The sequence below is a fragment of the Anser cygnoides genome, chromosome 4 (genome assembly GCF_040182565.1).
Source record: "Anser cygnoides isolate HZ-2024a breed goose chromosome 4, Taihu_goose_T2T_genome, whole genome shotgun sequence".
NCBI lineage: Eukaryota > Metazoa > Chordata > Aves > Anseriformes > Anatidae > Anser > Anser cygnoides.
The window spans coordinates 13,364,928-13,392,431 of NC_089876.1; the positions used below are offsets into that span (position 1 = coordinate 13,364,928).

Genomic DNA, 27,504 nt, shown 5'->3' on the forward strand with positions numbered 1-27,504 from the left:
CTGCCACAGTGTTTTTGTTCCAAACAAAGATTTGTTTGGATTACACTTACCATCTTCCTGGTAGCATCAGCATTTCTGCAGCTAAATCAAATGTTATTTTCTTAATGGTGTCCAATGGAACAGAGGGCATCAAGGCCAGGTGTGTGCTCAAAGCCCAACAAAGACTCAAGGAAATCAATGGCAATTTTCCAGTAATTTCAATATGAGTAATATCAAGCCTTGAATATATAAGCTGCCTATTCACATGGTCCTGGATTCTGAACAGTCACATAACTTCAGTATCTCTCTTTTTTTTTTTTTTTTTTTTTTTTAATGCTACTCAAAACAACCTGAATGCCACTGCATCTTCTCCAAATTTAACAACAATTTTTCAGGAACTCATATGTTTTTCCAATTGCTTTTATAAATCAAAAATAAGTCTGAAATCCCACATCAGAACAGCGTATGTATCAACAAAACTCTCTGAAGACTGTTTTTTTTTTTCAGAATAATTCAATATTTACTCTTCTGGAACAGAGATTTCTAAGCTACAAGAAGTCAAAATTTCTAAGTCTTTGAAGACCAGAGCCAAATCCAAATTCCCATGCTTATCTGCTCTCTTAAAAGATCACCAGGTTTTGCTTGAGATAAACCAAGTTCTAATCTTAAAAAGGTTTTTTATTTTTAGCACATAAGCACTGCATAGCATATGCAGAAACACAGTAGGAAAAATGGACATTTTAGTAGACTTTTTTTTTTTTTTCCCATAAATCAGAAGCTGCAATCAGCATGAACATCATTTTAAGACATTGTTTTACATTTTCATTTAAGGCCTATGTTGTCTGGTTTAGATTAATAGTGATTTTTTTTTTTTTCAGATCTCCATGCAGAGTTAGCAATAAAGAAAATCAAACATGATTACACTCCTTTGCACTATAAAACTTCCCTTAGGGAATTTAGTAGTTTAAAGTCAGTAATTCTGTGATTACAGCTTTTGTATTAAAATGCTTCTGATGAGACTTACAGGGTGACCTTACGGTTCTTGATTTCAAAGCATATCCTGTTGATATGCTAATATTTGTAAATTGCAGAGTGTTTACACTGTCATTTTGGAGTTTGAATACTACCCCAGAGTTAACAAACAAGATATTAAAAAAAGTATCTCATCTTTATGATTATGACTATTTTAAAATGAAAGATGATGGGTTAAATATAGTCCCCTTCTTGGAAACCAGTAGGGTCCCCACACGGAGCTGGTTACCTCTGCTTGCTTCTTTCCTGAAAAGAGTCAGAGTTGCTGTTGTAAGTTCTTTTTGACATAGCAGAGACAAAGAGCACAGCCATGCTCATCAAGAGGAAGTAGGATTTTTAAAGTGGGAATCTGTGAGGGAGGAGCACAAATATTACTGCTTTTCCAGTTCACCAAGAACTACTAACTGGTGATGTTGTCAGCTTTGTTCTCAGGAGAAAGTCCAAGCAGGTTAAGGAGTTAGAAACCTTCCATTGTAGTCAAGTTCTCAGTTCAGCATGAAAACAGGACCTGCAGTTTAAACCAACTCCTTTCACTTTGCACTGGAGCACATTAAGCTTGCTATAGCTACTTACTGGGGGGCAGCTAGGGCAGTGCTAAAGCTGCCAAACTCCTTCCAAATCACATCTGCTGCCCCACCCTATTCAGCCCACTAAGATGTGATTAAAGTCAGAAGATACTGAAATCAGAAAGAAAACTTTGATCTTTTCTGTAGTTCACTGTTGGAACATGCCCTCTACCCTTTACAATTTGTGTTTTGGGAAATTTATGTATTGGGATTATTCACTAAAGAAGCCAGCAATAGGCAAGAACCTGAAATACACATTGACACCAACAGTTTTCACTCTTCAGGGTTGCTGTTCCTAAGAAATGTCAAAACCTATGTAAATTTCCTATTTCATCCCTGATGAAATAGGGAGTCCTATTTCATTCCTGGATGACTCTGAAAGAAATTGTTTCTCCTAAGGTTCTATCAGGAGGGTGTTGAAACACTGTAGCTTTATTGAGGTTTGCCATGAGCAACAGTGAATCTAATTGGCATCACCTGGTATGCTCACACAAGTGTCAAGGTGCAAGAATTGGTCCGAGCACAGATCAAAGCTCCCTTTACTTTGCTAGAGTTATGACCTTGCAAGATAGTGGTTTCATTTGGCTTCCCAAACTGCTCTCCCAACTGCTCCTTCCCCAACAGCCCTAACTCCTATCCCCAAGACACAGATGTAAAGCATAATGAAGGTTTGAGCAGATTTTGAACCAATCTCACTATGGGTCATCCAGGCATGCATTTGCAGGAAGACTTAGAGGGGTTTGAACCTTTCCCTTAGAAAAGTTAATGGAGTATGGAATATGTAGCCATGTTGTGCAGAAACAAATCCCATGGCCAGATTGTGAGTGTGTCTGCTCCCATCCTCCATTTTACAGCGAGACCAACATTCAGTAAGTTTTATAAAAGGCTGCTAGCCAGCTGCTTCGCTTGCATGTCATCAGTGTGATCTCGGCACAGCTTTAGCCTTTACTCAGAGGCCTTCTGTATGCTGAGACGTGTTTCAGGAGAGAGTAAGAAAGTGTCTGATCCCAGCTAAGCTTCTGCTGAAAACACCAGGGTTCACTGATCTTACGCAGTTCTAATATTTCATGACAGCAGACTCCAAAAAATCACTAAGGGTCAAAGTCTCCCAGATGCAACAAAATTTCTGGTAGATCAATGAAATAATTCCAGCTTTTCCACCCTGCATTTCGTTTACAAGTTCCAGAGAGTGCAAGGGTTTCAGCTGCTTTGTGTACACAGTGGTTAAGAGCACTGCGTCACAAACATCACTGGGTTGGCTATCTTCCTCACCTCTCACAGATGCACTGTGTTCATGCTGCACAGTTTCCTGGAAAAAACTTGGGGTTTCCTGGAGAGCTAAGCCTGGGAAATCACAGAAGGCCTTGACCTCAGCAGCTTTACAATACATTGGACATAAAGTGATGTGTTAGAAACCAGAACTATTTCTCTGTACAGAACCCAAAATTGTTAAGAAGGGGAGAATACATTCTGCGGTACATTGGGTACATTGAGGTCCAAATTGCAGGAGCTTTGGGTTTGGACTTCTAAGTTTTAGTCTTACTTATCATACATACATCCTTTATCTATGCAATACTGTGATACCAGCCAAGTAATCAAAACTGAATACTTTGTCTGTACGCACAGCAAACACAATTCCAGACGGCATCAGCTCTAGAAACAGTCTTCAAACCACTGGAGTCTCTCAGAAAATGCAATTGTCTGTGGAAATTAAGCCAACATCCTGTGTGTATTCAAGGAGTGAAAAGAAATTGAAGTTACTGGAATCAGAGATCAGGAATGACTGCAGCTCCAGAACTGCTGGCCTCAGTTCAGACACATAACTACCGAGTCATGTTTTTGCAATTGGCTTTAGTCATAGCCTGATCAGGTCCCTTATGCCTATCTCGTGATTTGACACTGTTACACTAAATCACAGATAAACCTAAGCAATTTTTACTGCAGTATGTAGCTGAAATCACTTAAAATAGAAACATTTTTATTCTTTTCTAGCTTTTACCCATTTCTGTAAAATTCAGTTTAGTATTTATTATGTATTTCCCTCAGCACAAAAATAAGATGACAAAGTTTGTTTTTGTAAAAAGATGAAAGTTTTTCTGTAAGTTCCTTCCTTGGTATGACTAAAGGTTTGAAGACCACTGAAAGAGAAAGTAAAATTCTATGTCTGTTCTGTGCTGGGAGCGGGGTCAAGATGTTAGCAGTGTTAAGCAAAAAATAAAAATAAAATAAAAAGCTGATTATTGGTCTTCACTGCATGTAGGTACATCAGTAAGAAGCAGGGCAGAACATTTTATGTCTGTATGGGTATTAGTTATAGCCTGTAGTTTTGTATTTGGGATGTCAGAAAAGGATCTTTCTAAGCCAGTTGAGGATGTAAAAACATATATGATAAAAGACTTCAGAGACCATAAGACCTCACTGTGTTCAATTTACTGCAACATCATGTGCTTGAGCATGGCAAAGTTCAGCTTGGGCATGAAACTGAGACCAGGGACTCCCAAGTTCCACTCCTGCTGCTCATGATCCGTGACCACTGCACACTTTGTCTTTACATCAGGGATTTTTTTGTACTTTTTTTTTTTTTTCAAAGCAGAGTACTTGCAACTGAGGAACGGGCAAATGAAACATCTGAAGTATCTTTCCTTTTCTTTAGGGAGGCAAACTGGTTCCAGGGACAGGTTGGGAAGTGTATGTGTTGCTGGAGAAGAACAGGGCAATGCAAGAGCAGACAAGACATACAGCCCCTGAACGTCTCCTGAATAACACATTGGCTTGTTCCCAGCATAAATGCTAAAAGAACCTGTCAGTAACCCATCATACCTCCTGCTTCTCCCCACAGTAATTATTCCAAAAGAGGTCAGATTAGACCAGTGCTTCCTTGAGCAGTCTGTTCTGGGTGCCCTGCTGTTCTGAGCTGCAACCATTTTCCTGCAATGAAACAGCCCAGCTGCTCTCTTTCACAACCCATAGTGGCCTCATGTAGTTTATGTTCCCCTCAATCTTAGCTGTTTAATAAGCTTTACTGCTTAATGATTTTTTTCTTCCCTTCTTCATGTAATAAAGCTATATCTGGTACACTGGGGATTCTCTGTTAATAGCTTGTCCTATTGTATTTTGTCACATCCTTTCCTGTGACTGGCAATTTATCAGTAGTATTGATTGATGTAAAATTATAGACTTCCCAATCTTTCCTAGCCTGCAGAGTGTCTTTCAAGAACTCAGAAAGTAGCTCAAGTGATGAAGAGCCCTACTTAGCAGAACAGTTAAGAGGCTGTTCTTTTAGAGCTATTACGTTTGGGCTATTAAAGCAAAACACCAAATAGAGGTGCCGGGGTGACTTACAGCTCTCCTTGCTTCTCAGGATTATAGCACATGTTCTCTCACTCTCTCTCTCTCTCTCTCTCTCTCTCTCTTTCTTTCTCTTTCTCCCTTCCTTTCTTCCTTCCTTCCCTCCTTCCCTCCTTCCTTTAATTTGGACATAAAGCACTAAAACTGCTCAAGATATGCATTCTCATCTCACAGATAAGAAAATATAAGCTCATAATTTGAAAAAATAAATCATCTACTGAAGGTCACATAGAAAGCCTATGTTAGTTGAGGTTTGTCCAAGGGGGTATGTACTGGGCCATGATGATTTTGTACACCAAGAGTTGAGCAATAAAAGAAAGAAAAAAACAGTTTTTCACAAAAGTGGCACCTGAAGGAAATGTTATCAAAATTAATTAGATTTGTCAAATAAGTAAAACCATTATTTGCTAAATATCCCATTAAAGCTATTTGCTAAAATCTGTCAGAGTGGAGTAAAGCCTTGACAGATGTGTTCATGAATGTTCAAGCTTGCAGCAAAGGGGCAAAATTCACATTCAAATTTACAGAACCTTTAGACAGAGTTTGAAGGTTGCTACATGTCTGCTGAGCAATATGGATGAGAACTCCAAATTTTGTAAGTGTTCTAGAAATTAATAATTTTACCATTTTCCACTACCTTAATTGCTTCGAAAGTAGAATATAAACACTTTATAATAATATTCAGAAAAAAAGCTACAAGACTGTAGCTGAAAGAAAGATGTCTAAAAGATGTATATTTTCCTCTGGTTTGTTTGTTTTACCAGTCAGATTTAATCGCATCTCTCTGCCCTTAGAAAGAGTTTGCTGCACATTCATTTAACACATGCACACTAGAGCATAATCAATGCAATAGGATGGCAAAAGAGGCAAGGTAGGAGGGATACGCTTAAACATGTTTTGTGAGTGTGGCCTACTAGTGCTTGAGCGAGACATGGTTTTGGAAAGTGAACAATAAGTTAATTGCACCTGGTAAAACTAGCAGGAGTTATGTATCTGGCACCTTGCAATTTACCTTGGGTCTGCCCTGCACCAGCTGCTAATTCAGTAACAGAAGATGTCTCCAGGCTTCTTACTGCCTGGTTTCAAAGAGGCTTTAGCCCCTATTTCCTGTGTTGTGTTTTGTTGTTGTTGTTTTGTTTGGTTGGTTTTTTTTTTGTTTGTTTGTTTGTTTTTTGTCCTCCATTGAAATTTCTGCAGTTATATCATGGACATGCAGCAGCATATCAGTGGGCTGACTGTGGAATTTACTGTTCTTTCTTTTTTTCTTCCTTCTTGGAAAAAAAGAAAAAATCCCAAAACACAGTTTATGGAAAAAAAGTTGGTGGAGTCTCTGGTATATACAGACCACTCAGCATTTGGTTCTGTGTTACACTCCAGGCTTATCTCAAGTTGTATTCAAAAAATTGTTCAAACAGAAAATTGCATAGAAGAACCAAGAGCAGAATCCTTTTGAATGTCTTCAGTACAGTCCATATATGCAGGCCACAAGCCGACTATATCTGTATCCATCAGCTGGCCTTAGCAACCCTTCAGCTGTGAGAAATGAACCTGACCCCTGAAGATAAACCTGCAGGATAACATACATTCACAACTGCAATTTTTTTTCTCATTAGAGTACAATTGGACACACAGTTTGGAATAGTCATGCTTAGTTAGTAAGGGGAAGGAATTTTTTCCACACAGTATAGTCCGCGCAGAAGTGGAAAATCAGTTATGTCCATCACATCTGTGGTTTTCTAAGATCTCCAGTGTTTGCAGCCCTGTAGATTCCATTGATTTGATGCTGTCACAAGACCTTATTATGTAAAAAAATTATTTAGATACAATAACATATTTTTGTCTGAGAAATCTGTGATGACATTTTAAAGAAGTAAATTAATGTCAAATTTAATTCACATTTTAATTATGCTTTTGTTTAAAGATAACAATTTAAATATTTTAAAATATTTTTTTCAATTAAAAAGTAATTAAACTTTTAAATAATAATAGTCTGTTAAAGTGTTTTATATATCTTATGTGCTTCCAGTTCTTCAAGAGAGAATCTGTCAAGACAGAAGACGAAAGAGTGCTCAATGCAGAATGGGCTCGTGCCGAGTTTCTCCTGCTCTGATATAAAAATTAGACTGATGACAAACTGGTCCAGATTTTAATGTTCTTCAGACCTACTGCAACCTTCACTGTTGTCCTCATCACCCTTTATGTTCTACATATTTCATGTCTTTTCTGACATTCTTTTTTTTTTTTTAATCTTTCTACACCCTTCTATAAAAAAGAAAGGAGGAAAAGTAGTGCAGCCCTATATTCTAAAGTATTTTCTACATCTGGTGGCATGATGTAATGTGTTATTTTTTATGAATTTGTGATTTTACCTCTTTTTAAGTATAATATTTTTAAATAGCTTCAGACTGCATTTGTGAGAATAATAGCATTCATGGGCAACTATAAATCCTACTAGACCCCTAGATACGGCATGAACTTCTAGCAGTACCCTTTTTGGGGTGCGTATGAAAATGTCTGTCTCTTCTGCTTCTCAGCAAGCATTTCCTAGCAGGGAATTACTTATGGTCTCACTGCTCAGCAAACGCCAATGCTCAGAAGTAAAAATGACCTGCAGCATCTACTCTGTCTCTCTGTCTGTTTAATGAAAGCCCCATTGTGCCTTCAGTTGGAAAACAAGGCTACAGCAGTTAAGCAAATTGTGAACTGGAAGTTCAAGAAATAAAGGTGAAGAAACCATGGTTCCTTTCTCTATTGCTTGGAAGAGAAAATTTGATTAATATCAATGAAAGCAGCTTTTCAAGGCTGTTTCCTTTGGTACCAAGGTTCCCAAAAGTAGGAGTCTCTTCATATCTCCCAAGAAACATGAGGAATTCTCAACTTCCAGTCAGAGAATGGTCGTGTTTCCCACACCATGGGCTCGGGCCCTCAGCCCAGAGAAGAGAAACACTACTGTGGGACCATGGGAAGGAGCAGAGGTTACCACAGGTAGGCAAAGTACAAATATTTGGGTTACTTTTCTGCAAGAAGAAAAATGTTTCAACTTGCTTATCTGTTTTGTCTCAACTCAGTTTGCAGCCTTTGTCTTGCTGGGCTGGGAGATGGTGATTTGGGATTTGGAGCACATCTGTGTGCCTGAATGAAGTCAGAACATGCTTGCTTGGAGGGAAACGTGTTACTTGTGTTGCTTGCTGTGACGCTGCTGCTGTTGATTGAAAGGAGCCTGCTGTGGCTTACTGCTGAAATTACGGGAATCTTCAATAGAGCGGCCGACAGCCCTCACAGGGGGAAAAAGCATAGAAGGGAAAATGCTAAGGTAAAATTGTGTTGGTGGCAAGGCATGTTGTTTATATAAACTGTTCCTGCTATGAGCCCAATAGTGACCTTTTCTTGCATCAGTCAGTGGGGCTTATTTCAAGCAAGGAAAGTATTTTTGAGTGTGTTCACAAATGAGGATTTTGCACAAGTCTTGGTGGTTTCCATCAGGGTCCCCACCTGAGGACAGAGTAGCAGCAAGAGTGCTAGGGGCCAAATCACTTCAGCCCCAAAGATTCACTGCAGTTTATGGGGCCTGGCAATAATTTGAGAACCAGTAAACACTGCCTGTGCTCTCACTGATCTTTCACATAACATTCTCTGTTCCTCTTCTCTCCCTATTCCTTCTGATCTCTTCACATCACTAAGTACTCAGTGCCTACCTCACTGGAGTCCTTGTCTGACACAGACACTAACAACCATACCGGTAGTTTTGCTAGAAAATGTCATCTTGAAATCCAGCACAAAAGCATTCCAAATATCCCCTTTTTCAAAAAGTCTGGCAATCAGGATTCTTAACTGGTTTCAAAGCAGTTTGGTTTCAGCTGATCACTGAAAATTATTAGGCCAGAAGACAGGAAAGAAAAATGGTCAGATTCATAGAAATCATAGTAACAAATGATACAATATAAGAAACAATCAGCTCATTTTTTCTTATCTTTTCTTTACATGCTGCCTGAACCTGCTACCTAGCTCACTACCTGCTACCAAGTGAGCTAACGTATGCTCAGTTGCAGAATAGATAAATTCTAAAGCAGTGGAGTTGTGCATGCTTAAAAGACTTAAAAGAATTAAAAGAATGTGGTAGTGTATTTTTCCCCTGTATTTTGGGCAATCATTTACTCACTTGCCAAAAAGATTATGTATTTTCTTTAGGCAGTGTTGAATGTATGCCTAGTGCTTACTTGCTGTATTCATGCAGTACTTGGTCATTTACCAGTGTGACTCCTCTCTCCCAGTTCTTTCTGTGCTCTCCCACTTCCTTGTGCCCTCGGGCTTCTCAGAGTAATGCGTCAAAGCACCAGCTCACAACATTTCCTCTTCAGTCATCAGTGCCACCAAGACAGAGGCCACCACAGAGAAATTAATTTTGTCAAGTATGTGGCACGTACAGTCCAGTGGCTGGCATTGGACAAAAAGTCCAGTGCCAGACAAGCCTCTTCTAATGTACCAGTATGATGGACATCAGTGTGACAGCTTGCCAACAGCACGGACTGAGCTAGGGCTTTCTGAAGCTGAATACATGAGCTGGGGCAGGAGAGCTAAGTGCTGCATTTGGGTTCTGAAAAAGCTCTCTCTTCTCTGGGCCAGGTATCAAAGAGGTATTAGCACTGGAGGATTTGCTTTTCAGGTTTAGACCCCAACAGGAGAAACTGTTCGGAAACACTGACACAGTGAATGTGCTGTTTAAATGCTGGCAGATAAAATAAAATACATAAGCAGCATTTGTGCTTCTAAGAACTGTTGGAGGAAAAGCCGGCCAACCCAAGTGCCCTAAGTAAAAAAAAAAAAATAAAAAAATCTCAAACAACAGCACCCAAACCAGACACAGACTTTTTCAGATGTTTGTGAACTGCCTGTGTGAATGATTAACACCAGAAGAGGTAAAACACTCGGGAACACAGTGTGGGAAATGATGCTGTCTTGGAAAGGAGAGATATTTGATTCCATTCTAAATCTGCTATTTGAAGTGGGAATGATTCATTGATGCCAGTAGACGCAAGAGCAAGGAATCTACCATGTTAACACAGACATTTTTCACTTATTGATTTCATGAAACAAATACTAAGCAACGCATGCAATTTCCAGACAAGGAAAATCTATTGCTATTAATGGATGTAAGAAAATAATCTTGGGAGAAAAATGACAGTAGGTTGAACAAAGAAGTGTGCAGAGGTTATAGTAGAGTTCTGCAACCCAGAGATCATCTTTTCACCACATGTTTGCACAGCTTCTATCTCAGTGGGTGTCTTGATCTATGACTTTGGCCCCTAAGCTCTAATCCATATAGTAGTGGTAACAACATATGTCATCTGGAAATTAGTCTCAAACTCTCAGCAGCATAGTAGATAATCACATTTAATGTCTTATTCTGTGCTTCAAACATCCTCCAGTAAGTTACATTAACACTACGCTTCATTCCCTTGCTTGAGGCTGTGAGCCAAAAGACTAAAGGAATTAAGAAAATAAAGTACGCGTAAACATAAAAAGGCAAAAAAATCATTACATTTCTTACATTCCCTAAGGCATGTATGCTTCAGGAGAGCCAATGGCCACATGGTTTATTAAAGATGATTCTGAATTATTCAGTAAAATCTCCAACACAGAGTCAACCATAGCATAATTTGCTTGACTAGGCAGTTGCATGTAAGTATTTGTCCACAATGTTTTCTGGGCATTTTTTCCTACCACCTATGCTGTAGGCACACGTTTGTATGCGGTTTTAAAGAGAAGGGTACTCTTACTGAATTCAATAGTATGTCTAAATTCATGTTGGTGTAAGTGTTTTGCTGGATGTGGGCCTTGGGTTCCCCCCAAAGAGCACTGTCTTCCCCTTTTAACCAGTGAGTTCTTTTTTTCGGAAAAAAAAAAAAAAAGTCAACATCAGATGCTGTTCTCTGACACAGCTGAAACTCCTTCGTGTGTTTCACTGGAAATTCAAGCAATATCACCAACTCTAGGTGAAGAATCTCTCAATACCAGCAGTCTAATCCAAAATTAGCTGGTGTTTCTTCTAAGAAAACAATTCTCACACCTACTGTTCAATGCCAGTTTAAGCAGCAGAACAATCCTAGGGGAAAGAAACACCTTCATTCATATTAGTCTTACCCTAGTTTTTAAGTATCTGCTGTCTAATTATTAGAATTGTTTACTAACAAAAATTTGAATGTTCATCACAGGCATGGTCCGTCCCTCTCTTCTGCTACCTATTAGTTTTACCAAAGTCACACAGGCTTATTTACTAAAAATGTGTCTTAAAAGAGGCAAAGCTCTCAGCCAGAGGGAGAATGTGAATGATGGGTAAAATAAAGACATACAGTGTGTTCCTCCTCTTCAGTGGCCATTCAAGACAGGACCTTCTGGCTCTTCCTCTGCTCTGCTGCCCCTTGAGGCTGTTGGTAGTGGAGAGAGCAGCAAGGAGGACAGTCCTGACACTTCCAAGGCATAATGAGAAGTCCTCACAGGCCTTGCTTGGGCAGCAGAGGTGGGATGGCCATCACTGGGACTGGTTGCAAAACCATGTGTCATGGTTTGGCCTCACATTTGTTCCTCCAAGCTGTCTGTGTCCAGCCCACAAGTCCTTCTTGTCTTTCCTTCCTGTGGTCGGAACTCACAAGTTGAATAAATAAAAAGTTCAATAAATAAAAAGTTCAATAAATAAAAAAGATAAATACATAAATAAGAGTTAAACAAAGTTTAAAAGTAAAATGCTAGAAGGATATTCAATTTAAAAGCAGCTCTGGCCTAGGAGTAGCTCTGTTTTAAGGCAGAAGCCAGCTCCTAAGCAGGGGTCAGACTCTGATAGTTGTAATCATTTCACCGTATCTGTTGTCCAATTGCTGACACTAGCTGCCAAGGGGGTGCCAAAATCTGGTTCCATCTTGGCTGAAAATAGAGGTTGACTTTTCTCTTAGTTCTACTTTCAGTGAGAAAAAAAAAAAAAAAAAACATTGCTTAAATGAATAAACATTGATCAAATGAATAAACACGCATCTATTTCTTCTCTCATCTCCCGTCTTGCACCAGTTTTCCACCAGTCACATGCTGGATGTTGACATCGCAGAAAAACTTCAGCGTTTTTTAATTCTGGTTCATGTTAACAATTACTGCTGGCCATGTCTGTCTCACGCATGAGGAAAACAAATAAGTGTTGGATATGCAAATCATTTTCCTTTTTTTTTTTTTTTTTAGCTCTGACATGGCCAGAGAATGTAGAGCTGTCCTTGGGCATGGCTCTCTGTGCTGGGAAAGTGCCTGTGTTGGTTCACTGCCTCGGATAGTAAAAACAAAGAAAAATGTGAAAAACACAATCCAACATACCCTGAAGTTCAGACCCCAGGCCCAGTGCTGTTTGTTTCCTGTTCAAGGTCTGAATTCTTCTAATACGGTTCCTGTGTGTGCGTAGGGGTGGGTAGTTTGGCTTCAATATTTCCTGAAGGAATGTGTCCACGCAGCTAAACAAAATACCTCCCTGTGGGCAGCTTGTGCTTTACAGTGCTGCAGCATGGAGAGAAAATAAGATTTTACAAAGACAGAAAAGAAGTACATTCTGCTAGGGTATAAAAAAAGCTTCATGCTTGACATCATTAATGGTCAAATTATAATGTCAAAAAATAGTGTTTTACTTTAGTGCATATAGATCAGAAGCCTTGGAACCTTGCTTGTGTCTTTTAGAAAAGAATGGAAAATAAATACAGGAAAATAATCAATATTTTCTAGCTATAAAAAGGCTATGATCAGGCACCTTTTCCAAACTGCTATTTAAACATGTCCCACATGCTTTTTAAGTCACTCTCTTCCCCTGAGGTTTGGTCTGTTAACAAAGAGGTGTATTAAATACAGATGAAGAAGAAGATCAGCTCAGGGCTTTTCCTCATGCTTGCAAATGCTGATTCCTCTTCAGGTTACTCAGGCCAGACACTGGGCCTCTCTCATTGAGATCTCAGCATCCTCAGAGAGTAACAAATGCATTTAGCCTTCTCTGAGCAAGTTCAATAGTTGATAGCAAGGCTTAGGCAATCTCACTAAAGATTTTGTTGTCATTGTTCTTGCTCCTATCAAAGTATAAAGCTAAACCCAGACAGTTTATTGGCATCAGGAACTGACACACTGTTTGGAAACATAACTCTTCTTTCGTAAGTATGTGTAAAGCAGAATCAAAGAGTCAGCTTTGATCACTTTCATACTTCCCTGAATGTTGTTTAGTTTCTTTGACTCTATTCGCTCCATTTCTCTTTGGTGTCAGAGTGAAAGTGGTCCAGACAATGCTATCATTCTCTGCCTGGCACATTGTTTTATTACAGAAGTGCATGTACCTAAATTATGCAATAGGAAGAATTGAAACTGTGTCTTTTTGATGTGAACAAAGTTGATGTCAACCTTTTTGTTACTGTACAATTAATGAATAAAATGGGTTGATGTTCTGAGCGTGGTTTGTGGTGTGGCAGCTGCATTGCTGCCTGTACATGTGCTTCTCACATTCCCTGGGAGCAAGCCCACCCTTTCTGAGAGCACCGTGTAGCTGTGTACTGCCGCTTGCACAACAGTTTAGTGCTGTATTCAGACTAGGCTCCAGCAGGGCAACCATAATTCTCCGGTCAGTGCATTACCAGATCCTTCTCTGGGCTGGACACAGAGGCCTCAGACTCTGTTTCAGGCAGGTGTGAGCTCTCTCCTGGAAGACCATGGATGATTGCTTTATGCCTCTGGAGGTTCAGTTCTCATATCAGCCAAAGTGATGCCTACTGGTCAGCACTCAAGGCAGTGCCAAACTCAAACTGCAGCACAGCAGCAGAGCTTCCAGCTTTCCTGGGCTCTGCAGGCCTTGTGTACCTGAATTTCTACACTTAAGAGTGATGGGGATGTGTATATGTGAGGCTGTCTAAGGGACCACCTCCCTTTCTAACCCTATTACAAAACTTCCATGTGGCAGCTGTGGAGAAATGGACTATAAGGGAGGCTGGGATGGGGTTTGAATGCCCCAAGCCAAGGAGCCCACAGCCAGCTTCACCAAGAGAGCAGGACAAGGGCCCAAACATTGGAAAAATAACGAGATATCAAGGAAAGGGAGGTAGAAGAAAAAGATGCCCATGTTGGCCCATCTTTTCCATTCACTGAATATTCTTGCTCTTCTTTCTGCCATCCCCAGCAGTCTGAATTCTTCCTTGACCTCAGGTAGTCAAGAGTGTGTACAATATTCCAGATGAGCAGACCCCTGCTTCTACAACAGTGACAATATATCCCTGTCCCTGCTTGATACAAAACTTCTGACCTGTCCTAAGATTATACTTACCTTTTTCATTGCAATTTTGATTTAGTGGCTTATAGTCATCCTATGAATAATAAGTAAATATGCTGTAGTAAACAACTTTTTTTTTTTTTAATCCTCTATCATTGCTAGATAATAAGCTCTTACATTACAGGAAAAACTTTATGCAAAAAGCATTTAGCCAAACACATAATAATGTTGAATTTAACAATTTCCTTTAATTCAGTCTCTACTGATCTTTATTTATTTCTTCAGGATATTCTGATGCCGGCTCCTATATTTTGTTTTTAAGCTAAGTCAATAGTAGGGTATATGGTGATATATGTCACAAAGATAGCACAAAATTAATATAGTAAAGATAATACTTATGACCATGTAGTTTTTGTGTAACCAGAAAGTCATTATTTCATGCAAACTGCTTGATCGTGAGATAGACAATGGATACATTAACTCTGGATAATTTAAGGTAAACAGACAGGGTTTTTCCTTAATATTTACACAAGGTTATTGGAGAATTGGGCAGTCTTTTCTCCTCTTGAGCACTCACACATGCTCTCACCCTTTTGGGACTATTTCACTCGAGGAACAATGTTGTAACAAAGAACATTTAAATCACCTCTGCAAACTTTAGCATGACTTTACTCTTGTATACTCTATGTATATGTATATCAGAAGGACACTTTACATTTCAAAAGCAACACGTTTCTCACAGTTTTTTGAAGACAGCTTCTTATTTCACAAGAGCTTCTCATTTGCAAGAGTAGCCTCAGCTCTCAGCAAGAGAGATCACTGCAGTGACTCACTAGTTCTCATTGCTGATAAGATTGCTTTTTGCCCCAAATGCAGTTTGCTTGGATTTCAGCTTGGGAAACTTCTTTAAATTCACCAGTGACTTTGCCAGCTAGACAACGACAGCATCAGAGTGTGAATCACACCATTTCAATGGGCTGATTGTGAAATAAATATGAACAGGAACAGCAGGGGGCTGGCTTTTCTTTAGCAGTCACAGTTTCCTTTTCACTATATGCCCTTAAAATGCCCAGGCAGCCTATTAGCAGAGGGAAAGATTGATAGAATTGCATTTACATTTTAAATCAAGCCAAGTTCTCACTTCCCCAGCCACGACCCTTCTAAAACATCAAACTAACAAACAAAAAAAAAATCAAAACAAAAAGAAAAAGCAGCAGCCAAATAGAAAGGAGGAAAATAAATGTTAATTTGCTTAGTCTTCTAATGGAAATTAGCTTAATGGTCCCAAATTAAAAGTATCTGTGTTAAATATGGTGTCTTGTTCTGCCCATGAAAGGCATAGCACTGCAACTGGAGTGATTCGTCACTCAAAATATTCCTATACATGCAGTCCCTCAGTGCAGACACAGCTGTGTCAGGTTTGTATCGTTATTTCTCTTTTGTTTTGGGAATAATTATAATGGAAAACCCAAACTTTCTAAAAGTGTGCATGTGAGTAGGTACACTGGTGTGGAGAAAGTCCCCCAAGCCACCCTAGGATCTGACTCCTTTTGTCCAGCCTGTGACCATGAACATCGATTCCTTTCCTGGCACCAGCTACTCTGGACATCCCAAGTCAAAATGTGCTGGGTTAACACGCGATGGCAATGGACAGGTCCTCTCTGGGAAGCCACCTATGAACCAGCTGTGCAGGTAGGAGGGGACTTGTTTGGCACCTCATACTTGCAGATGTTCTCCAAAGTACCTGCTGAACATTACCTCCACCTAGCTGGCACGCCCAGCTAGAGCATTTTGGGCATGGATGGAGCTACATTTCACATATCTTCAACTGTTTCTTTACTTAGCCACCTAACTTAAACAAACACAAAGTAAAAACACACTCATAAAGACATTTAGTCATCTGGGAATTCATTGCATATGGTTCAGAAGCAGAAGGAGACTATTTTTCCTTTTCTATTTTTATCAAAATTTAAAAAAGAAGTCACAATGAAGAATGAAATTCAGGTTTAAATGATAATTGCATCTGAAACTCAGTCTGTGCTTCTGACATGTTCAGATAATTATTTTTTCTTTCTTTCAAGGCAAGACAAAACATAAATATAATGATTAATAAGTTTACTAATTTTCTTAAACAGAATGAAACTCCACTTATTTTTATCACTTTTAGATTTTACCAAATAGAGCAGATCATCAACAATATCACACTATTCATAAAACTATGTGCCACAGAAGAGTATTTACAGCTGTACAGGGTATTTGCTGTGTTGTTTGGTTTTAGGGCACTGACAAAGATGGTTTTGAACCTGTGTCATATCTCCAACAGACAGGACTCTGAAAGGTAATGTTTTCTGTGAGAAAGGAGAAATAATGCATCTGATGGAGTGAATGTAAGTTTAAATCTAGGGTGAGATTGTGGATCTGAAGGAGTCTGAGACTTGTGTCATTGATTTTGGTGGGGGAAGGATTTCTTCCATTATACTTAACCGTAAAATGTGAAAAGCGCTGTATAGAAACGAAAGCAGAACTATGGAGACGCATTGTATTATATGGACCCATGCTTTCCCTTCTCAGCCAGCTGAGACAAGAATTTATTTTACCTTGCAGTTGTGCTAGTCTGCTGGAAGAGCTGTTGTTTTTGTCTAGAAATACACACAGCAACATAAGCTTTGACGTTTGCAGGTTTCTAGGCAAGAATAAATAGAAAACTGAGTGTGCCAGCATGCTAAGGAGCTACTGAAATGCTCCTGTGCAGGCTGTAGCTCAGCAGAGAAGTCTCTTTGGATTCCTGTTTGGCTTGGACTGGGTTGTTATTAAGGGCTGCACTTTCAGTCTCATCCATTTATTTTCTTCTAGCAACATAATGCAGGAAAGGTGCAGGAATACCTGTCCTAGAAAATGAAGTTCTTCATTTCCTTACAGATTAACCATGTCATAGACAAGAGCTCCTTGGAGGGACACCCTCTGAGAACAGATAGCTCAGATGTCATCTTGATTCAGCCCTGGAATTCCCCAGTGGGTTGGTATGGCAGATAAATTTGGTAGATGAATATGCTTAGTCACATGGCTTCTGATGCATTCCTTGCTAGCTGACATCATTTTTCATCGCAAGTGTAATTAGAGAGGGTGGAATGCTGACCAGCAATGATAAGACCTGGAGCTATCTGCCACATTTGCATGTGTAAGTGGAGAGAAAAGGGGAAGGGAGGGTAGAGAAGAATGAAGCATGAATAACTTGCTTTTACTGCTGAACATTGCTCTAAATCTGAACAAGGGTTTCTTCCCAACATCCTGCTTCTGAGGCTGTAATTTAGGATAGCTCACACATGTGAGCCATCAAAACCCAGATGGAGGCAGAGGCATGCTCTGCTGCTGAAAGCATCCCTGTTATTGCATTGGAGATGCCTGTGAGCCACTTAGAGGTAAAACTGCCTTTTTCTTAGCAAGGCAGTGAAGGCTTAAGGCTCTAAACCCTGCACTACTTGAATCAACAAGCCTTGCAGTCACTGAAAAGAGTATCATTGGCAGGGCTAAAACCACATAATCTCCTGTCTCCCTGTCGTTAATGGCCACATTCTCAAAGCCTCCCAGGGAAGTGCCATCATCCCCATTACACAGGCAGGAGCTGGGACCCAGATAAGCCCAGGTGATAACTGTACTGCCATGACAGCAGCTCATGAGGACATCTCTGGGCCATCCTGGGAACCATGCTGACACTGCACCCAGGGGACAGCAGGAGCTTGCTGCCCCAGCCCTGCTCTAATGCAATGGTTCTTTGTCTAAGAACAGGCTTTGGGGTCTGTTTCCTCAATATACATGTACATTTTGAAAAATAACAGCTGTATAGAAAAAAAGAATCCCATACCACTGAATGAACAAAGAGGACTTGTGCTTAGCAATCATAGAGAAGTGGTGTTGCAGCACCAGCCCAGCAGCAGCACTGAGGTCCTGCCTGCCTTGTCCTTCACCTGCAGCTCGGCTGAGCTACTTGAGCTACCTGTAGGGAAGAGTTGCTTGCCTGAAGGAGACACGTTGAATCATCCCAGCTTAAAATGTGGTCACACTGTGCTGCTCTATGCATCTTGCCATCTGCACCAGGGCAATGTGTGAGGCTACACAACCCATACCCCAAATTCTGTACTGATGTCTACAACGAGACTCTACAAAGTGCAATATGGATAATGCACAGACAACAGTGAGAAAAACGAGACAGGGTCTTAGCCAAAGTTCCAGACCTTCCCAGAAGGCTGTGAACACCTCTTTTGTGCTGAGCTGGAAGCTCACGTGGCAGTTCAGCTCTGCTCTGAAGCAAGAAGTGGCACCTTTACCACAACAGCAAGCTCAGCCATGGGCTTTGAATCACTTCCTAAATACACACAAGGCTTTCTCTGTAAAGCACTGTTTTGCTTTTCTTTTCCTATTTTTCAATATAATCAGAAGCTGGTTTCATGAAGTGTCTCATGTCAACCCCAACTATTTTAAAATAAACATTTTCATTAAACAAGTGGATTTTGGTATTAGGAAGGCAGTAACTTGAAAGAGCTTTTGTCAAAAGTTGGTGGAGGCCTGGGTACACTGTTCAAACACAGGAGGAATTTCTGAGTGCATAGTGAGTCCTTTGACTTTTAGAAAAATATTATTGTTTGAGCTCTCAGTAACCTGGAAGTAAGAGAACAACACAGCTCAAAAATTAAAAAAAAAAAAAATGTGTACAGTTATGTCATGATAGGCTTCTAGTTTCTCTCTCAGCCTGTGTCTCAGCTTTTGCTGTGGAATATTCCTTGTAAAAAAGAGTAAATAAATGCACTGTAAATAGCTCTCAGAAGCTGTGGTGACATCATCAGCTTCATGAGCTGACATTAAACTCAGAAAGTATGAGTGTGTTCTCAGCCCTCAGAGCCCTCGTGTAGGAGGAGTATGGTAAATTATGACCGTGGTGGAGATGTCCATGTTGTGGTAGTCATCCCAGATATGGTGGTACTGGTTTCCTCCTGCTGTGCTCCCTTCTAATGTTAGCCTTGACATCACCCCACAGACTAGAAGGGCTGCAAATAGCAGCTTCTCCATAGATGCGATCCTGAGGAGAGTTGTAATTGTAACATATTTTGCACTTTGTCCCTTCCTGTACTGTAGCTCTCAGGGCTATTTCCATGTCCATTTTGAATATCCCCTCTCAGATCCTATTAGCATTTGTGAAGAACAGCTTGTGTCTCCCCATTAAGGACCTTTTCTGCCCAAGGCAGGATATACACCAGAATTAATAAGTGACTTTTCATAAGTGACAGGATAAAAACAGTCACCACAAAGAGTGTCTGGAAATTCAAGGCCTTTAGTAACTGCATATCTGGTTCAGAGTTGTATCAGGTGCCATAGACTGAAAGACTCCCAATGCCTGGTGTCACTAGTGATTTTTCCTGAAGCCATCAGTAAGCTTCTTGAGAAGTTATTTGCCCATATGTGGACCATAAACTGAACATATTCAGAGCTCAGGGATAAGCTGATAAGCTACAAATAGAAGATAACTGAGAAGAAATGTTGCCTTTTTTGAATTGAATTGCATATTCAGCAGCAGAAGTGCTGATGAGCTAGGAGACATGGAAAATATCCATCTGGGTCAGAATCAACTATGCATGAAATCTGGTCCAGAGAGGGGAAGATTTAGGTGAAGATATTAAACTCTAGTCCTTCTTTTATAGCTCTTTTCTGAAAGAATGAAAAAAAAAATCCCTTCTAATATTTCTGAATATGAGAATGCTGTAGCTGAGCAAAAACTTCAGGGCAAATTAATCCAACAATTTTGCCCCTTCACAAAGCAGAGAAACTTTTGTTTGTTTTTTTGGTTGGTTGGTTAAATATTTTGGTAAGGTCTGGATCCATCCCTTGCTTTGCTTTCTGTACCAATATCTTGGTAGCTCAGCAAGTCGTATTTCCTCATTCTGCAGCAGAAGCCTCGATGGGTCATTTCCCTGCCTGCTAGTAGCGAAGCATCTCTACAAGTGCACGGGGCTGAGAAAATCTCAGCTCTCAAGAAAAGGATCATCATGGGTATGCACGCTGCATGTCTGGTGGGTGGCAGACCTTTCCTCTCCCTTCCCTTTGTGGCTACCTCAGTACGGGACCATTCTTTGGGACAAAAATCATAAGCCCTCAGTGCTATGCAAGAGCTGGGCTTTCCCTCCCCTGGATGTCTTCTTGGAGCTGAGGGCTCTGACTGCAATAGGTGCCATTCAGCACTTATGCCAGGCTCCCAAGGATGTGACCACTGGGTAAGAGTTTTGTGGCATGGGGCTTGCACCCCAACTTGGGAGACAGGGTATTGTGTTAGGCCACAGGATGCTACATGCTCGCCTCCCTCATCCTAGGCAACCAATGCATAGCTCAGTTTATAAAGTAATTCCAAAACACTGTTGGCAACTTTAACATTAGCCCACCCTAAAGAAAGGGGCTTTTAAACAGCTTTCATCTGCCTGAATCTGGCAAATATGCAGGACTTGGATAGTAGTTTTGATGGCATATGACTCCAGAGAAAGTGGCCATGAGGCCAGGCTTGTCACAGGCGCTCAGATACCTCTGTTAGAACATGATCCACAGTATTTTACTGTGGTTTGAAATGAAATATTCCCCATAGGCTTAGCGTAGGTAAAATATCAGGAGAGAGAATAATGCTCACAGTAAAAATAAATAAAGAAAGAAAAAGGAAATGCTTCATTCTGAAGACACCCTGAGCAGCAGTTGGATTGCTGACTTCTTGTACTGAGAGAGCATTTATGCTGCTCAGAAGACTGCTCTTCTGGCAGAGTGGCTACATTTTAGCAGCTTGCCAAATGAAAAAAAGATAGAAGGATAATATTTCACCACTAGCTTCCGCTACTCTTTACAGTAATGAGATGGAGATTAAGAGCCTGTTTCTTTATGGGCAACACTCATGCAAAGAAGCATCCTTTCCTTGGGCATGCAGTAGGTACCTGTGCTCAGATCTATGCTCCAACTGCTTTGGGTCATCTTGTTTTCAAAGACAGAAGGTTTTATGTCTTCCTCTCACCTCTTAATTCACTTGTTTAAGCAACTCCCTTTCCTGAAAATAACACCCAGCAGCTCATTTACCAAGGGGAGTCCTAAAGTCCCCACTGCCAGGACTCCCAGCAGTTGAAATATTTCTTTCCTCACTGGGTATTTATCACATTGCCCTTCAGAAGTATGATATTACTAAACAAATCATCCTTTATAAAAGCAAAGAAATGTATTACAAGATAGTACAATACAGCTCTATTTCCCTGTTTCCTCCACGTATTTGGGGGGATTTCAGTCAGAGTCCTCTGCAAAATATAGAATTCTTCTTTTCGCAAAGCTTGCTTTCAAGACTCTGATTTTGTCTCCAAAAATGGCGGGTGGAAAGCCCCTTTCTCTTACTGGTATTCTGTCATTTCCCCTTCCCCTGTCTTCGGATGAACCTTACAGGACTACTTCAATGCCAAGGGATTACATCCTCTATCAGATACTTTCCTATTTTAGTTTATACCAAGCTAGAACATGAATTTGAAAGACGCTGGATTTTGCTGACTTTTGGGGGGGTTGGGGAAGATGGGGGAGGATAACTTGTGAAAAAAACAGTTCTTCATTCAAAGGTAGTGCCTTTTTACAGGACAATTAATATATAACAACATATGTTCAGCCCCACGCCTGCATCCCAGCATCTGGATGTCTTGGCTCCATCTGGAATCTAATAAAAGAAAGAAGCCTCATAAATCCAACTGAGAAAGCAAAATGGTGTTTATACATATACATTTACGACAGCCATAGAAGTGTATTAATTCTATTTGAGACCACAAATGTGTAAATATACAAGTTTCCCCAGTCATAGGAAATATTTTTTTTTTGATTTAGAAATAGTGAGTGGCTGCATAGGTTAAAAAGGGGAAATGATACAAAATCTGGGAGGTTTCCTTTATAGCAACAACCTTTCAGACCTGCTAAGTACTGATTAGTACTGTCAGTGTAAGATACCAGTGCTGGAAGGATACCTCTCATAAGCAGCCTATGAAGCTGCACAGCTGTACATTATGTTTTCAAGAAAGAGGCTTATGTGCCAAAACACATACAGGATCAAGGCCTATGGTCCTTTGCTAACTCCATGCTGTTTCTTACACATATTCCTCTTGCTTAAGATGTTCATTTGGTTATTTTCTTTCTGGAATGCAGTGTGCCAGTAGTGTTTGTTTTTGTTATCCTTGTTCCCTCCTTACCCTGCTCCTGGGCAGGAAAGTGCTAGCAGCCTTGCTTCATAGGTTGGCAGGAAATTTAAAACAGCAGTAAGCTGCTCCTCGGACCACCCCCAGACTTTTTTTTTTTTTTTTTTTTCCATTGATGCAGAAGACTATTTAATTGGGGGCTGACTTGTCAAACTCACCCTTTGACGCTTACCAGTAGCTGCCTAACCACTAACGGTGATTTCTGCCTCCCTTCCTCCTCCTTTGGACGAGCTCGCCACAATGAAGATGCTGCTGAGCCTGATCGCTCTGCTCTCTGCTGCCCTGCTAGCCCGTGCAGCCCCTCCAACTTGCTACTCCAGGGTGTTGTCTCTGAGCAAAGAAATCACAGAGTCTTTTAAGGAGTTGCAGACCTCCAAGGCTGCGGTGAGTCTACATAAAAACTGTTCCTGCAAAGACACTGCAGGTTGCTTGCTTTTGATACAAGTTGCTCTCAAAACAGAATTGTAACAGGTTTTTCCTCTGTCCTGCAGGACCCATGTGTGGAGACGCTGCCCAGGCTGTACTTGGACATCCACGTAAGTTTTCACATTTCTGTCTTACCGTTGTGCAGGAGAAACAGCTAATAACTCTTAGAAGAGAGCATAACTCTTAAGCTTGTGCCCCAGAAGAGTAGTTTGAAACCAATTTTTAAAAGCTTAATTAACTAGAAAGATGAGTCACTAAAAAAAAAGAGAAAAACACATTTTGAATCTTATGAAAATCCCTGTGGAGCTTCTGAGATTTTACTAGTTTAAAAATACAAAGATGAGGAAATCAATATTTTGAAGTGATTATCATTTATACATTATTTATTGTGACAGAAAATTTTCAGAAGTTAAATGTGCACAACAAAGCTTGGAATAATAGTTTAAAAGAGAAAATTCAGAATATTTTTTTTCATTTAATATACATACTTTGTTTTATATTGTATGTAGCTTCTAGCCTGCAGCTTTAATTAACAGAAGGATACGGATACTTTGCCTGCTTTTCCTGTTTTAAATAGCCACTTGTTGAATCCAGAAAGAAAAAGTATTCTTGAGGATATGGAAGTTAAATACTGAGAAAAGACATCAGTATCATCTCCCAGCAAAGACAAAATAGTCTCCTGCATGTGTAGTTTATATCTGTGATATCTGACATACTTTGTTGCTATTCTCAATGCTATACTGAATGACTAAAAGGTAAAAAAAAAAAAAAAAAAAAAAAAAGACCAACCAAGAAATCCCTGACATGTTTTGTTGGAGACAATTACACTGTCAAGTCTTGCAAGTCAGTACCATTCAGATCCTGACTCTGGAGCTGCCAATGCCTCTCCTCATTGCAAAGCAATGTGCCTTGGTTTCCTTTGCTTTAAAATAAAAGATGGAATATTTATCTACCTGCTTTACAAAGACACTACAAAATTAATATTGTCTCTGTTTTATTTTAATAATGCAAGATATGAGGTAAAAATATGAAAATTTTTACTCAGAAAAATTCTGACTGGTGCTCACAGTATTGTATGGGAACTGAGGAATTGTGTGTAAGACCTTGATAATCTTGTTCACCAGCTAAATGAGGCACTTTCTTGAAAAGAATGTAGTGCATCTATATTGCAGGTACCCCACCAACTGCAGGAGCAGATGTGATTGTATTGGCACAGCTGTCTCCTAAAGCACATGAGAAAGAAGTTGGCAGACCAAAACTGTGCTTGTGAAATTTTTTGAGCACTTATTTGGACCAAGCGTCTTTGTTATGAAATATCGATGGTAAATTTTCCTCACTAAAGGATACATAGATTACACATACACAGAGGCAGGAATTCAAGGTTCCCAGAGAGGCAATAAGAATTTTGAAAGTGGTGGACCAGGAACATAAATCTCCATTTGTGCTCTGTTACAAGTACTTCTTCTGCATGCTTTGCAGAATTACTGTGTGCTGACAAAACTCCGTGATTTTGTGGCCTACCCCAGATGTGAGAGAGTGGTTGAAGTGAGTGATCTGAAGGAAAAAGCCCGTAGCCTGTACACCATTATGATCTCCTACTGTAGAAGGGTAAGTCAGGATGCATCAACAGGAACACAGCTTTTACCTCCCTCCATCTCCATCCCGTCCCCTGACTTCAGCAAAGGCTGATCAGGGCCTGAGTTTCTCAAACTTGTATTATCTTCTGTGTTCCTCCTTACAACATTAGCCATCTCTTTTGTTTCTCCAGGACTTGGTGTTCCTCACCGATGACTGTAGTGCTCTGGAAAATTCTGTTGAGACCTCTGATGAAATTGACAGCTAAAATGGAGTCAGACCCAAAGTTGTACCTGGGAAATTTTCACAGAAACCAAGAGTCAAAATATATACACACAGTCAGCTACAACATTAACTGCTAAAATATTTTTCAAGCACACTAGCAATATTGTCTCAGACCTACCCATTTTTCTCAGCCTTGGCAGGAAATGAACTGCATGCCTTACATACCTACAGAGCTGCTAGGAAAACTACGGTTAGAAAGCATTTTTTTCATTTGGCAAGGTATGATATTTCAGCTTAGCCAAATGTATAAAGTATGTTTTGTTTAAACACTAGGTACTAGATTTTAAAACTCTATTATGAATAGCTAGACTCATAGAAAATGTATTATGATCAATATTCTATCCTGACTTAGAAGTTCTTTTATTAGATGGCCATGGAAGGAACCTTGTTTTCTTGTGTTCTTGTTTTTCTTAAAGGAGGAGTATAACTGTGTACTGGCAGAAATATAGCTCATATATGTATGCTGATAGTTTTTGATGTCAGACTTGTAAGAATAGAGGTGAAAGTATCTTGTCTCGGCGAAAAATAAATAAATAAATAAATAAAAACGGCCTTCTAACCCAAGATGCGTGTGTTACATCATGTCTTTCAAGATCAGCCCAAAAGGTGTGATTCTTACAAACTTTTCACAGGCACTTTCAAGTTGTTTTTCACAGCATAAACCATCTTTAGCTTTGTTTCCATGGCAATGCAAACTTTGCTGTGTCTGCATGATTCGGCAATGTATAAGTTTCTACTTGGAGAATTTTTCTTTACTGAAAACAATTTCTTTAACAAAATTAGTGGATTCTTTTTTAAATACTGTTTCTGTGTTATGAGAATGTAAGCTGTGAGGCAGTGGCTCAGAAAGCTTATTCAATGTTTGGACAGATTGCTATGCTTCCAAGACACAACTGATATACTGAGCTACAGAGATTAATAAAATTTCCAGATGGTAGTAGTTCAAGAGTCATGGGTCCCTTCAGCATCTTCAGGACATGAGTCCTCCACATCTGGCAGCTCTTTGGTGCCAAAAATAGAAAGGAACTTTCCCATATTCTTGGAACTAGTTGCAATTACCCCATAGGGTCCTGTCCAAGTGGTTCCTCTCTCTCCTGTACAGTATTATATAGTCTGGTCATGCAATAGTACAGTATTATAGTCTGATCATTCCTCTGCAGCATTGCCAACTCTGGTGACCTGGTGAGTGGTCCCACCATGTCTTATAAAAACACCACCTTCTGCAAGGTTGGGGGATTACCTAGCAATCACAGCTCCTATATTATCTTCTGCTGTTTCAGTGAATATTTGATTCTATAAACCAAAATGACTGACAACTTTTATGGAAACAAAAGGATTATAATAAAAAAGGTGTTTTGTTGTTTTGTTTTGTTTTGTTTTGTTTTCCTTAATTTTGGAATTATCTTGTTCTGTTGAAACTAGTAATCACTTTTTAGCTACAGTTTTCTGATTTTGTCATCATTCTGATACAAATTTTCTGAATCATTTAGACTTATTCCAAATCTTATCTATATAACTGCAGCAGATGTAGATTCATACCAATGTATCCTCTTTTGGTTGCTGTAATGCAGAGAGCTACCTATGCATAGGGATCTGTACTTTTGACAAAAGTTGATCTATGTCCATTTAATTAATTCCCAATGAAGAAGAGAATTATGAAGGAAAGGAACATGAAATTCAGCTGACACGTACTCAGTGTTTATGGCTCAGACTAGTTAATGCAACTTCTTTGTTCCTCAGTTCACTCATTTTGAAAAGAAATATTACCAGTACAAACACGGCTCCCAGGAATACTCTAAGCTTAATATAAATGATATGATATTTTCATATAGAAAGCATCAGATTATGACACAAATTAGGAGACCTAAACATAAAAAAAAAACCAACACCCAACTGAAATCAAAGGGCTCCAGATCTCCAAAGACAGAAAATACATCTGTATAGCAATTCCTTTCCTAAAAGAATATATTTAATCTCTATTCTGTTCTGTTGTTCTGTTCTATTCTATTCTATTCTATTCTATCCAACAGAAAATGTATTACATTTACAATAAAGTGGTCTCAGACACATTCATCCTGAAACTGCTGCAGAAATATTCATTCCTCTGAACCTGGAAGATCTCACAGAACTACACGTCATTGAACCACAGAATAAGGGAGGGAAACACTGAATCCAGGTGAGATACAGAGGGAAGAGAGAAAGCAAGTGGCTTCCTTTGCAGTCTTTCATTTGTAAGTGTAGGAATGCATTAAGGAATGTGCCTATCCAACTTTCCACTTCTCTTCTGAAGCTCAAGTCCTCTTGTGTTAGCCCTATCAATCCTCTACAAGAGTTACTCTGCCCCCAGGCAGCTCATCAGGGCTCTCTCTCACACACATAGGTTTCTCTGTGGCCATGTGGGAAGAGACAGTAGCAAGCTCAGCAGTCTGGTCTAGTACCAGGCTGAAATCAAAAGTGCAACAGCTCAGATTGTCCTACTCTCAGAAAAGCCATTGCTTGGTTTGCCTTCTAGAATTCAACTCCTCTCCAAGCCAGCAAATTCTGTACAAAATCCCGCTCACTCCAGAGATACCAATATCATTTTTTTCTGCATCACCTGAACATATCCAAAGCCAACTCCTTCAGCAGAAAGCATATCCCGGAATAAGGACACCTATTAACATGTTGGCAGGGAGCCTGGTAACCACACACAGAGCGTGTAAGCACTGGCAGCTCCATGGCTCAAGGAGAAATGCACGTGAGGTTGAACCACTCACTGTCAGCTGCTGCATTCAAA

At 39.9% G+C, this 27,504-nt stretch overlaps 1 protein-coding gene across 1 annotated transcript; it reads left to right on the forward strand.

Moving 5' to 3' along the window:
- Nucleotides 1–22,538: 22,538 nt before the first annotated feature.
- Nucleotides 22,539–25,292, forward strand: CYTL1 (cytokine like 1). The gene is made up of 4 exons (XM_013177217.3): nt 22,539–22,826; nt 22,934–22,978; nt 24,348–24,476; nt 24,637–25,292. Exons 1-4 carry the CDS (start codon nt 22,683–22,685, stop codon nt 24,709–24,711), a joined length of 393 nt encoding a protein of 130 aa, XP_013032671.1. The 5' UTR covers nt 22,539–22,682; the 3' UTR covers nt 24,712–25,292.
- Nucleotides 25,293–27,504: the final 2,212 nt, after the last annotated feature.